The sequence below is a fragment of the Aspergillus aculeatus genome, assembly GCF_001890905.1.
Source record: "Aspergillus aculeatus ATCC 16872 unplaced genomic scaffold ASPACscaffold_17, whole genome shotgun sequence".
NCBI lineage: Eukaryota > Fungi > Ascomycota > Eurotiomycetes > Eurotiales > Aspergillaceae > Aspergillus > Aspergillus aculeatus.
Genome location: NW_017962992.1, coordinates 431486 through 443542, shown reverse-complemented (window position 1 = coordinate 443542; position 12057 = coordinate 431486). Strand labels below are relative to the sequence as shown.

Here is a 12057-nt window from a genome sequence, read left to right as displayed (position 1 = left end):
CGAGTTGGATCGGGTTCGAATTTGTAGGCTCTCAGTGTTTGGTGGATTCACTTCTTCCTCATTTGTTACCCGTGCATTGCGAGGCGCAGATAGACAGGACTATCGTTAGTATCATGTCAATAGATCAGTTGGTTGGTTCAAGTGATAAGATAAGTCTGCGGTAGAACACCTGAGTGGTTGAGGAAGCTGCGAGTAACTGATCACAATCGCCGATTCCGCGAACACTGGAACTTGGGAGGGAAGCGAAGCAGACTAGCCCGATTCGGCGTGCCAAGACAAGCACGGCAATGACGCTGCTGCTGACAAATCTGCCCAATACTTCGAACTGCACATGCTTCATCATTTTGTCCATTCGTTCTTCCAACCATGAACTATCAGCATGTCATCCACAGATTCTTCTCTAAAAGGAAAAGCCGCTTCCAGACCGAGAGGGAGATATACAAGCAAAGCGTGTGAGGAATGTCGACAACGAAAAGCGAAGGTATAGCCTCTTTTTCTCTCGGGTGCCCGTCGATCAACCACCTGCTTACTAAGATGCTACAAGTGTGATGGGAAGAAACCTCGCTGTTCGAGATGTGCTCAGTATGATGCGCAATGTCAATACTCTGGCACAGAAGATGGCCGTCGGCCTGCGCCAAAGTCTTACGTGCTTCTTCTGCGGCAGCGGATCGCATCTCTCGAGAAGCAACTGGAAAGTCATGGCATTGATCCTCAAGCAAGCCCTGCCTCTGGAGCAATTGATGCGGGGTCCCCTCATGAAGGGCATGATCCTCAGATGTTCAATATGAAGAGTGCACCAATAGAGGAGTTATGTGATTACCTCAAAGGTCGTTTGTCCTTAGACGAGTCAATGAACTTCGACCAGGACGGGGAGATGAGGTACTTCGGACCAACAAGCGGACGACTCAAGTTCGAATCCCCGGGGCCGGAAGAGAAGGAGGAACTGGAGAACGCCTACTCCGTTCCTGAGCTAGAGCCTGTCCTGCAGAGCATTGATGAATTTCTCAACTTTCCCCTTGTGGATCCTGCCTTTGAGGAAATAGGCATCTCCAAAGCGCTCCAGGACGAACTCATCGATCTCTACTTTACTTGGGAGCAACCGTGGTATCCCATCGTGGACGAAACCCTCTTTCGCGAAAGTATGGAGAAGCAGGGCCCGTATTGGAGTCTGCTCCTCCATTACTCCATCCTTGCGCTTGGATCCCGTTATTCGGACAACCCAGAGGTTCGGAGTAATCCTAACGACTCGAATACAGCCGGGTTGGCTTTTTTTGAAAGAGCCAAGACCCTTTTACATCAGGAGATGGAGCATCCAACATTCTTGACGATTCAAGCGTTGGGGGTCATCGGGATGGTCTACGTCGTACGTATTTCGATTTCGAGACACAATCCATGCTAACTATCTTCTCCCAGGCCAGAGGCTTGGACGCAGCTGGATGGCTGCATCACGGGATGGCTAATCGGCTGAGTCTGGACATTGGACTAAATATGGATCCCGCAGTCTTCGAAGGGACGATACAGATGACTGCCCGGGAACTTCGCCTCAGACGACAAGTTTATTGGACACTGTACTGTCATGACAAGATGTCTGCGACGTATACAGGTCGGGTCTGCTCCATGCTCGTACGTGTACTCGCGAGAACACAGTCGACATGCTCGCTGACTTTCGACAGGATCAACAAGGCGCAGTTGAGCTGCCGTCAATAATGGATGAAGATCAGCATACCCATGGCCGCACGCCAGAAAACATCCAAAGGGCACGGATGCCTCTACTGCGAGCCATGATAGCTTTGTGTCGCATTAAGGAAAAAATACTCATATCACTGTACGTCTTGTTATCAATGAATAAGCTGGCATGCTAGTCTGACAAGAGCAGATGGGCTCCGAGGCATCTGACGAAGCCACCGGAACGATTGAACCTCCTCCGAACTTGCCTCTTGGACCTGCGGACATGGTTCTATGACTTACCACAGGAGCTTCGAATCGACCGCTTTAACGATGTCCCCCACGTCTACATATTACACATGCTATACCACACGGCACGAATCCTCCTCACTCGGCCTTTCATAGTCCATTCGGCCGAGCATCAACGCGCAGCAGGGTCCAGCGAACTCGTGACCGTGGCCAAAACTGTCTGGCGCGAGTCTGCCAAGGCGATGTGTCTGACGGCTCAGAAATACCGCCGTGTTTTCCAGAGCTTCCACCGCAGCCCAATTTCCGCCATGCATTGCACGCTCTGTGCTGCGGTGGCGCTGCTCGAAGATCATGAGAGTCCCTCCAATGCCACTAACCTCATGAGTTGCATTACTGTGCTGGACGAATTGTCAACGTCCTGGCATCCGGCTCTCTTTATCGGGCACAACCTGCGTCGACTGTGCCCATCGATATCCACACAGGTGACGCCAAGATCTGAAAACAATTCTGATCATAGTGTCGAGATTCAGGACCTCGGCACTCGGCCTGATCCTCCTGACCCTTCCATGTATCGGGCTGACGCCGCATGGCAGACCAGCAGTGGTGGTGGCCTGGCGCCTTGGAGTCACCTGCCCGGTGATTACGGACTGTTTGATTTACTTAACCATACAACTTGGGATCGACCTACTTAAAGGCTTATTATATCCATAGCGAATCTCACTTGCCTCCTCCTCAATCTTGTTTACGGTGGAGGCTGAAGATTCTTGAGTTATCAAGTTTACTTTCTCTCCTGGTCGAGAGCTGAACATTTTGTCAGCGATCCTTTCGCTGCTTACTCTTTCACATATGAAATGACAGATTAATGAAGCATCATAGCATCGGGGCACGTCACCCGGCCCAATAGAAACCATCCAAGCTCAGTAGTAAATTTCTACCCATGGAGCGTTGGCATGTTATCTCAAGCCTCAGGCATCTACAATCCCCGCCTGTGCACACTTCGCAATCGCATTGCTGGTATGGTCGACTTTATCGCCGACCAGGCTAATCTCAAAGGATATCACATGTAAGCAGAGCAGATACGAAGATATTTCAAGCGAGATTCGATTGGTGCTAGCATAAGTGTACGTGCATGAAGGCCATGCGCGTCATAGAAAATATATTCTACGCATCCAAAACAAATATAGGACACACGCACACGCACCGAGAGAGAGAGGCACATCGGTCCTAGCAAGCCACATACATCAATGCCTAACGTAGATAGAGAGGTCCCCGAAATGGTCCTTTGGGTCGTGCAATGGGAAATTCTGATAGTGAGTGATCATCTCACAGACACGGTCTGAGTCGGGGTCCGTAGCGAGCGGGCTGCAGTACCACATCAATCAATCAGTACAAACTGAACCGATTCCCCAGGCACCCAGGCAACAAGGCACTACTTACCCCAACCAGAACTCTTCGCCATTCCTCAACCGCCTCTTCCACTGCTTCCTCTCCTCTTCTCCGCACACAGTATTCCAGATCATGGCACTGGGCCACTGGAGGTCGGCGACAATCTGCTTCACAGGTACGTTGGGGCTGACCGAAAACACCAAGGTATGTTCGTCAATCTCCAGGAACCCCTTTGGGTCGTTCAGTGGTTGGAAACCAATGCTGTGAAGGAACCGGACATCATTCTCATTATACCATGGATCTTGAAAGTAGCAGTCGATCCTCTTCCCTCCACTGACCCCACTTTTGGCCAGAACGGTCGCCATAGTTTCCACTGCCGCATGCTGAACATGTGAACGTGTGGAGCACCGTCCATTTTGCGTCTTACCCAGTGTCCCCAGGCCGAACGCCACAATCTTATGTATGGGGAGGGAGAAGCGCAGGGTCGTCAGGTGGGATACCAGTTCTTGGCATGTCTCGCTCTCCTGCCACCGTTCGCGCATCTTTCCAAAAACCGGACCAAGCATTTCGATATTACCTTCAGTAACTTCGGGATGACGGGTATACAGAATGGACACTGGGGGCGGGTCCTTGAACATCATCGCTGCACAGGAAGGGTGGATATAGGTAAGCACTTGGATGCTGCTATATCCGATGCAGTATGTTGTTCTGTTGCTGATTAGACCAGGCCTGACAATACCGCGACCCATATGAACGGAGACTCACGCCAGGTCCAAGCATATAGCAGGGACACTCCGGCTATACGTGCTTACCACGTCATCGAAGTCCTTGATGCGGATCTCCTCCCTGCCTTCTTCAATTTGCCGGTCAAGGTCTTCCAGCAGCGCTCGGGGGAAAAGCGGCTTCCCAGCATTGTACAAGCATACCACATGTTCGAGTCTCTTTAGAACCTTCTCCTCGAATAGGGCGAATGCCAGTTGCTCCGTGGTTGGATCTTCCCCGGCCGTCTTGTGGGGTAGCTCCCTGTCGATGAGGCTCGAGCAGGGGGTCAGGGTGGCGCTTGCCTGGTAGTTTGCCGCTGAAGCCATTGACATGGCTGCCGAGAACAATAGCAATGTCTCACTCGCTCACTCGGGCAAAAGTGATGTGCATGATGTCCTTAAGTATTGTTCTCGCGTGGCCATGAGGTTTTTTAGTCTGCAGCTGTCATGTTGTTTGACCAACACGCGGTTGGGTTGAAACGGTTTGCTACTTTGACACCCACTTGAAACAGTCCATTGGCATGGAGCGTCGCCGCTGTCAACCCCAGCCGAGGGCTGTGTAGCTGCCAGAACCAACCTGTTGGAAACCCCTCTTTTGACGGATGATTGGTGGGTTGAATTAACAATCATCCTATTAATACCACCTCAAATGGTCACTTAGTCTGCTTAGCCCGGAGTTCGTTGCTCTTGCGCAGGTAAAACCCTGTTGGTTGGGCTTAGCGCATCGCCGAACTCAGCGAAATTAGGGATATTTTTAACCCGCAGGACTAAGTATGCGGGTTAACCAGGATGCAAATTAGTGGCATTTATTTTGAGCGATGGTGAGACTTGCATGAACTCCAAACCCCTCCGAACTAGTCTTCGCTTCACTGTCTGTGCCACAATTTATAGTACCGTTGCAGTCCTTGATGCCGCTACTGCCTAGTCACTTGTTAATTAATAGCTCCAACAGGCCGCATTGCTCCGATTGGAACGACCCAGGGCAGAAGAGCTAGCGAAGTCGATTAGGATTCGAAATAGAATTGGCATGGATAACGAACACATGCTATTCCTGTTTCCATACCTTGCCTTGTCACGATGGAGAAGCAAGGGATCACGGCCGAGAGTCGGATGACATTAGACCAACACTCCAACTCTGACCTCGTGAGCTTCCGTCAGTCATCTTCTTACGCAATCTACTCGTCGAGTCATGGGTAGTGATGCTGGAGAATGCTCCGTGCTTACCCATGTTATCTCGTACGGCCTGGTGTCCCTCTCGTGCAAAGTGCCTGCCATCGTTACACACTTCCGCTCCACCGCGTTTGGGTCTGGACCCTACGGCGTGGGACGGATGTCGCGTTGGTAGGCATATACTGGGATTTCCTTTCCTGTAACTACCGTCTTCAGGATGTGGACCAACCGTTCACAAGTTGACAATCAGACCACCTAGCTCAAGACTCTTAGAAGCGCAAGGTTAGTGCGCTCCGCTTCAGGCATGGGCTTATTCGCGGTCTGTTACCTCTTTCCCGTAAACTGTTGTTGCTGTGGCTACATGCCTGGGCTTTCGCAATGGGTACTCGATAAGGCTGCAAGGCATGAACCTGAACAGGGCCTGGAGTAGTTCTAGACGTCGAGCGCATTTCAGCTAGACCTGGCCTGGCAGGATGTCCATACTACTGAGCTTCCGTCTCCACTGGTAACTACCAATGGGCCGTGGCAGTCATTATTGGTTTAAGTATCGCTGAGCAGGTGCAGGCGCCTGACGTGCCGTATCTTGCTGCTGACGTGGTGAAGTCCTCGTCCTCTTCCACTTCTCCTTCTCTAAGTTCTACCTCCTTCCCTCCTTTGCCCTCCTCCCAAACCATTCCAACACCACCGTCTCCACCCTCGAACATACACAAATTCAGTGATCCCTCGCAGCAAGATCCTCACACCCGACCCCCAAGCCCCACCCATCAACATCCCACCCCAGTCCCCAGATATACATCCAAACCCTGCATTATCCACCAACAAAGCCCCCATAACGCCTTCCCTTGCCACAAGAATCCCAAAAACTATACCGCGGCCGGGCCTCAAACCCAGACTCTGCACGCCCACCTCGCTCCAGGCCACGGGGGCTCTGCAATGCTAATACCACTACATCACCGCAGCCATATTGTTGCGGGGGGACATACAGGGACTTGGGTAATGGCTCCGGCTTTGGTGCCTTGGGCCGACACTCTTCCAATATCTACACACGTAGCATATTGTCCTCTAACGATGGAGATGTGGATGTACGGTGGACAAGTGGAGTGGCGAAATGTGAATCGGATGTAACTCGGAACCAGTATAGATGACTCTTTCTCTTGTGGTTGAGCGTGGGAAACGGGGCTCTAGTTGGTATACGGATCTGAAACCATCTTTACACAGGGCAAGCACTGTATATATCGAAGCAAGGAAGAGGAACGAGAGTGGTGCAACCTCACAGTATTGAGCATCGAGGTTGTCAGAAACCTTCTCCTCCCATGCTGAGATCTACCAAGCACGCCTATATACTTCAAAAAGAAATCTTCATACACCCGCATCCACTGCCATTTAAGAAAGCGCAACCGAGATCAAGCGCACAACTGCACAACAACCGACCCCCAACCCCACCCCCCAAAACTTGGACCTTTTAAACCCCCTCAAACCGCTGCATCCCCACCAACTCCGCATAAACCCCCCTCCTGGCCATCAACTCCCCATGACTCCCAGACTCCACCACCCTCCCCCGTTCCATCACAACAATCACATCCGCGCGCTGCACCGTGCGCAGCCGATGCGCGACCGCCACCGTCGTTTTACGGGTGGCCGCCCGATCCAGCGCCTCCTGCACCACGCGCTCCGACGCGCCGTCCAGCGCCGCCGTCGCCTCGTCCAGGAGCAGCACGGGGCTGTTGATCCGGAGCAGGGCCCGCGCGAGCGCCAGGCGCTGTCGCTGGCCGCCGCTGAGCATGGACCCTGCTGTGCCGAGGGGGGTGTCGAGGCCGGATCTGCTTTCCTTCTTTGTTAGCGTTCGGACGCCGATGGCTATTTCCTAGGGGTTTGGCTGGAGTGGGGCTGGGGTGACGTACGGAAGCGAGAGGATGAAATCATGGAGATTCGCATCCTTGCACACTTGCAGCAAAACCTCATCGTCGGCGGCCGTGTCTGCGCCGCAGAGGAGGAGATTCTCGCGGATGGTCCCGTCGTACAGGACGGGTTCTTGGCTGACTAGCGAGAAGGTCTGGCGGTATTCAGTGACATCCAGATCCGAAATAACGACGCCATTCAGCAGGATTTGGCCGGCGGTGGGGGCGTAGAACCGCTCTAAGAGTTGGAGGACGGTGGTCTTGCCGGAGCCGCTGGGTCCGACGAGCGCGATGAATTGGCCCGGGTGGATGGTGAGGGAGAAGTTGTGGAGGACGGGGTGCGCGGGTCGGGAGGGGTAGTGGAAGGTGACATTCTGGAATTCGATGGCGCCGTGGTGGTCTAGCGTGGGATGTTGGTGGTGCTTCTGAGTATCGATCTGCGCGGCCCGGTTGAGGAGGCGGTCGATCTCTTGGCCCGCGTGCAGCGCTTTGCTCATGTCGGGCGCGTAGGAGACCACCGCGCCGGCGATTTGAGCGCCCGAGATCAGGGCGCCGAAGCAGATGTAGAATTGGAGGATAGTGTACTCGTCCTTGGCGAGCAGCGTGCCGCCGTACCAGAAGGCGAGGGCGCCGCAGAAGAAGGTGAATGAATGCGACGCGGCGTACAGGGCCGAGGCTTTGAGGATCGATCGCATGGACTGAGCGGCTGAGCGCGAGAGGATGGCTGTGTACTCGTCCAAGAAATACTCCTCGAGAGTAAGGGAAGCGACCGATCGCATCGTCGTGATGATCTCGGTCGCGTAGATCGCGGCCTCCTCGTGCGTTTTGCGGACCCGCTGGTCGAACAGTGCGAGGACGCGGAGGCGAACATAGCCGCATCCCGCCACTATGGGGATCGTCGCGATGCAGACGAGAGCGAGCTTCCAACCCGTGATGAGCGAAACAGTGATGCCTATGGCCAGGGCTGCGATGAAGGTGAGGCTGGAGCCGATGATGGGCCCGCTCAGGCCGGTAATGTCAGTGGCCGTGGTCGAGACGAACGATGTCAGGGCTCCAGGGGAGTTTTTCTTCTCATCAAAGAACGCTATGTCTTGATGGATGATGGACTGGAATGTTTGGTCTCGGGTCTTGTGTGTGAGTCGCTCTGTAGACCGGGAAAAGCACATCCCTTGGCTTATCCATGTGATAAAGGCAAAGATAGAAAGGATCACGAAAAGTAAGGACCAAATGTTGATATCATGGCGAAGCTTGCTATATTTCGTAGAGTCAAGAGTAATAGCGCTGACTGATTCAGCGAAGAAGACAGCTTGCCTTCTACATGTTAGCCGCTTCTCAGGCAGCATGCGCAAGTACTCACGTTGGAACCACAAATCCCGTAAGAATGCACAGTAGAAGTCCAATGAGTACTATTACAGCCTCTTCTCTGTTGAGCTTGCGCACCACTCGAAAGTAGGTCCTGAATGAAGGTCTGGAGTCATGAAGGCGTCCATGATCATTGGCGAGATAGTTGTCGTGATGAGAGCTGGCTGTTTCTGCCACTTCGAAGGGCCCAGCCTTGCCATCACTCGATGCATCGTCTTCAGAACTTGAGAGAAGCCCATTTGCCTCCCCGTCCGTGGCACTATCAACCTGTTGTGCCTCTACGAGTTGTGCATAGGCACCTTTTAGGGCCATTAAATCTTCATGTGCTCCTTGTTCCAGAACGACACCCTTGCCCATAACAATGATGTTGTCGGCGTTTCGTATAGTTGATAACCTGTGAGCAATGACAATCGTCGTTCGATTTTTGGCAGCCGAATCCAAAGCCAGTTGAACTGCCTGTTCGGACTTCGAATCTAGCGCAGATGTAGCCTCATCAAGTAGTAAAATCTTCGGATTGTTGATGACCGCTCTTGCAATACATATGCGTTGCCGTTGACCGCCAGACAATTGCAGGCCCTTCGTACCCACTTCAGTGTGATACCCTTGCGGCAAAGCCATGATGAAATCGTGGGCATGGGCGACTTTCGCCGCGGCATGCACCAGCTCTCTCGCCTCAAGCATGGTTCTTTGTTGTCCCAGATCGTTCAGTCCCAGGAGGATGTTGTCGAAGATACTCCTGTTGAATAGGACCGGCTCCTGTACAACATAGGACATTTGCTGTCGCAGCCAACGTAGGTTGAGGTGCGTGATATCGACACCGTCTAATGCTATATAGAGATTAGATAACTAAATGATAGTATCCATGGTGTGGCTACCCACTGATATAACCACCAGTTGGCTCATAGAACCGTTCCAGAAGCCCGACTATGCTACTCTTCCCGCAGCCGGATGCTCCGACTAGAGCCGTCGTCTTGTTTGCCGGGAAGTGCAGAGATACCTGATCGAGAACCTGCACAGACTGCCGTGATGGATATACCAGGCTGATATCGTGAAACTCAACGTCGCCGTGTACGTCTGATAGGGTTCGTCCCTCCGTGGTCAGTGGATCGAGGGGAGATTGGCGAGCAATGGCTTTCATAATGACTCCGGCATGTACTACACTTTTGACCATTGACTCCGCACTCGGTGCCACCCGACCAACAGCGAATGAAGCGATGATAATGGCCATGGTCGTTGTGACCACGGCTGACCCACTCATCTCCCCAGTGACAACATAGCGGGACCCTTGCCAAAAGGCTAAAGCGTAGCTAAGATACGGTACTGAATTCATGGTTCCGATCATGAACGTTACCGACAATCGTGCTTTGAGCCCCCAAGTCTCGCCCAAGTCAAGATGCTTCAAATATCGCTCACGCATGGCACTCTGGATTCCGTACGCAGCAACATGTCGGATAGAGCTGATGGTTTCCTCTACGACAGAGGCTCCCTGATTCAAGGCCGCTGAGCTCCGTCGACTGAATTTCAAAGCATAAATAGCCCCTAGAAACTCAGCCCCGCCAATGAGGAGCGAAGTTGAGATCAGCATCAAAGCTAGTCTCCAGTACTCAAAGAACGCAATCACAACAGCCGAGGCGAAAGTAGCCAAGGCTGTCAAGAAGGTTGAAATTTTGCTAGTAATGCCTTCCTGAATGACGTTCATGTCGGACGTGATACGTGCGGTGAACTCCCCGGGACTCAGTGTGTCGAAGAAGGCGATATTCTGCCGGATGATCGCCCTCAAGTACACACGACGCAAGTTTCGGGTGATGCGCTCGCCTGTGTGATAGAAGCCCACTGTCGCAATGTAGATGAGAACGAACTCAGCTACCCCGAGGTAGACGTTGTACAGCGCGAGTTTCGACACATTGGAGGAGAGATTTGCGCCATCATCCACGCCGTGCGCATGCTTCTGGAAAGACCTAACCACCAGACCGTAGACTACAGTAAGTAGAGGGTTGAGTGCCCCAGCGACTATGGCCGCCAAAGTACTGATTCCAATCAGAAACAAATCCAATTTTCCCATGTAGTCAAACACCGTGCCATTTGCAGAAGGTACGGTAGGTAATCCGTCCAGCTGGCGTTGAAGGATACTCTGCACGCGATCCTCCTGAGCGTACGCCACAGGACTGTCGCTCGAGGGTGTACTGCCGATTGTCATCTTGAAATCCGGTTCTTCTGAACTTCGATGTTTGAGTCAGGCAAATCCTGGAAGAAAGTTGCAAAACGGAAATGACAAGCAAGTTCATGGTCGCTGCAAAATTATATCCGGGCAACGAAAAGAAAAATAAGCACGCCATAAGACTCTGAAGCGAACAACGCCCGCCACGCTAATTCACAGCGACTATCTTGCAGCGGTAATATCTTCATTGAGTATTTGGCTCTAACCCGATTCCGACGCCGACGCTGCGGCAGTTGTTGCACACCCAGCCCTAGACCTTCTGCAGATAAGCCGCAGTCAGAATGTCTCCCCCGTAATGGTTACCGGCAGGTACCACTTGAATTCGTGTCTTAGCTCTGAAGAAATATGTGTTGATGACAGTCTGAACCCTGGGAAGTTGAGCGGCACAAGCAACCAGTCATGGTGAGATTACACATAAGTAAATAGGTAGTCGGCAACATAAGTTTGGTCCTGACCTCAAGAGTCAAATGGAGCAACGATATTCTTCAATTGCTTTGTTGTATCCAGGAATCTGGTTGGTGAGGTAGTAAGATTATGCACCTCTGGAAGCTCAACCATTTTGATGAGCATAAAGCCTGTAGCCTATATTGCTCTATTGATAGACTTTGTACTTCTGTGGGATCGGGCGACCACTACTGAATTTATCCTCAAAGATTATTGCGCAGAGGCGGATCTTGGCCGGAATCCCAGGAACCAAGCGGGCATTAACCAGAGACAGACACCTTATCTAGGTGGATAACGAACATTCGGGCGCAAATGCAACGCTACGGGCGCAAGAAGTCAAAATCAACAACCAGGAGGATGGGGTTTGTCCTGGCAATAGTTGGTATTTAAGCTGGCTATGTTATCCCTTTGAAGAGACAACTCCATCAGCTTGGCACACCACATTCCCACCCCAGATTCGGCGCAAGAATCAAGAAATCCGGAGTGTCAGATGACGCAGGCGTCAGAAGGGAAGGACCATGCATCCCTTGCGTGGGCTGCCATAGTGGAGGGGGAAATCACGTGCACTACACATGGGCCGATCGGACATTCCCCGTGAGATCAGAGGTAAACCGGGGTCAACTGCGTCCCTGATCTAATCGGATAAACTCGCGAGCCTCACGGAGGGAATGAGGGGATCCTGGGCAAAGAGGTCCATAACAACGGCCACAGTGATATGATACTATGGGGTGATCGCCGTAGCCACCAAGTGACTAAGCTGGATAAAGCTTCGGGCTCGATCGGGGGTCAATTGCATCAGCCCATGCAATGCGCGAGGGGTTGGCGGAGGCTGGGAGGCATCGGGCCGTGATCTGGTGTGCGGTCCAGATCGGCTGGTGATGGTACGCCTCGTCTCAGCAGCTTT

At 52.5% G+C, this 12057-nt stretch overlaps 3 protein-coding genes across 3 annotated transcripts; 1 reads left to right on the top strand and 2 right to left on the bottom strand.

The window, feature by feature from the left end:
• The first annotated feature begins 361 nt into the window (after positions 1-361).
• On the top strand, positions 362-2710 carry ASPACDRAFT_125790 (uncharacterized protein). The gene is made up of 5 exons (XM_020196846.1): positions 362-481; positions 545-1363; positions 1414-1623; positions 1674-1825; positions 1877-2710. Exons 1-5 carry the CDS (start codon positions 380-382, stop codon positions 2604-2606), a joined length of 2013 nt encoding a protein of 670 aa, XP_020052572.1. The 5' UTR covers positions 362-379; the 3' UTR covers positions 2607-2710.
• Positions 2711-3004: 294 nt separating this feature from the next.
• Positions 3005-4571, bottom strand: ASPACDRAFT_125788 (SRR1 family protein). Its single transcript, XM_020196845.1, has 3 exons — positions 4066-4571; positions 3352-4008; positions 3005-3276 (listed from the first exon to the last, which is right to left on the bottom strand). Exons 1-3 carry the CDS (start codon positions 4392-4394, stop codon positions 3156-3158), a joined length of 1107 nt encoding a protein of 368 aa, XP_020052571.1. The 5' UTR covers positions 4395-4571; the 3' UTR covers positions 3005-3155.
• Positions 4572-6565: 1994 nt separating this feature from the next.
• Positions 6566-10876, bottom strand: ASPACDRAFT_81496 (uncharacterized protein). Its single transcript, XM_020205888.1, has 4 exons — positions 9371-10876; positions 8487-9318; positions 7133-8440; positions 6566-7051 (listed from the first exon to the last, which is right to left on the bottom strand). The coding sequence occupies exons 1-4, from the start codon at positions 10686-10688 to the stop codon at positions 6694-6696; spliced, it is 3816 nt and encodes a 1271-aa protein (XP_020052570.1). The 5' UTR covers positions 10689-10876; the 3' UTR covers positions 6566-6693.
• Between the last annotated feature and the right edge of the window lie 1181 nt (positions 10877-12057).

Bases quoted from the DNA above. Each gene is read 5' to 3' on its own strand.
- ASPACDRAFT_125790 (XM_020196846.1), top strand. From the start codon at position 380: ATGTCATCCACAGATTCTTCTCTAAAAGGAAAAGCCGCTTCCAGACCG. The intron at 1,624-1,673 runs GTACGTGTACTC...GACTTTCGACAG, and splicing joins GTCGGGTCTGCTCCATGCTC to GATCAACAAGGCGCAGTTGA. The intron at 1,826-1,876 runs GTACGTCTTGTT...TGACAAGAGCAG, and splicing joins GAAAAAATACTCATATCACT to ATGGGCTCCGAGGCATCTGA.
- ASPACDRAFT_125788 (XM_020196845.1), bottom strand. From the start codon at position 4,394: ATGTCAATGGCTTCAGCGGCAAACTACCAGGCAAGCGCCACCCTGACC. The intron at 4,009-4,065 runs GTGAGTCTCCGT...AATCAGCAACAG, and splicing joins GCTATATGCTTGGACCTGGC to AACAACATACTGCATCGGAT. The intron at 3,277-3,351 runs GTAAGTAGTGCC...GTGGTACTGCAG, and splicing joins GGCGAAGAGTTCTGGTTGGG to CCCGCTCGCTACGGACCCCG.
- ASPACDRAFT_81496 (XM_020205888.1), bottom strand. From the start codon at position 10,688: ATGACAATCGGCAGTACACCCTCGAGCGACAGTCCTGTGGCGTACGCT. The intron at 9,319-9,370 runs GTGGGTAGCCAC...ATCTCTATATAG, and splicing joins GCCAACTGGTGGTTATATCA to CATTAGACGGTGTCGATATC. The intron at 7,052-7,132 runs GTACGTCACCCC...GAAGGAAAGCAG, and splicing joins GATTTCATCCTCTCGCTTCC to ATCCGGCCTCGACACCCCCC.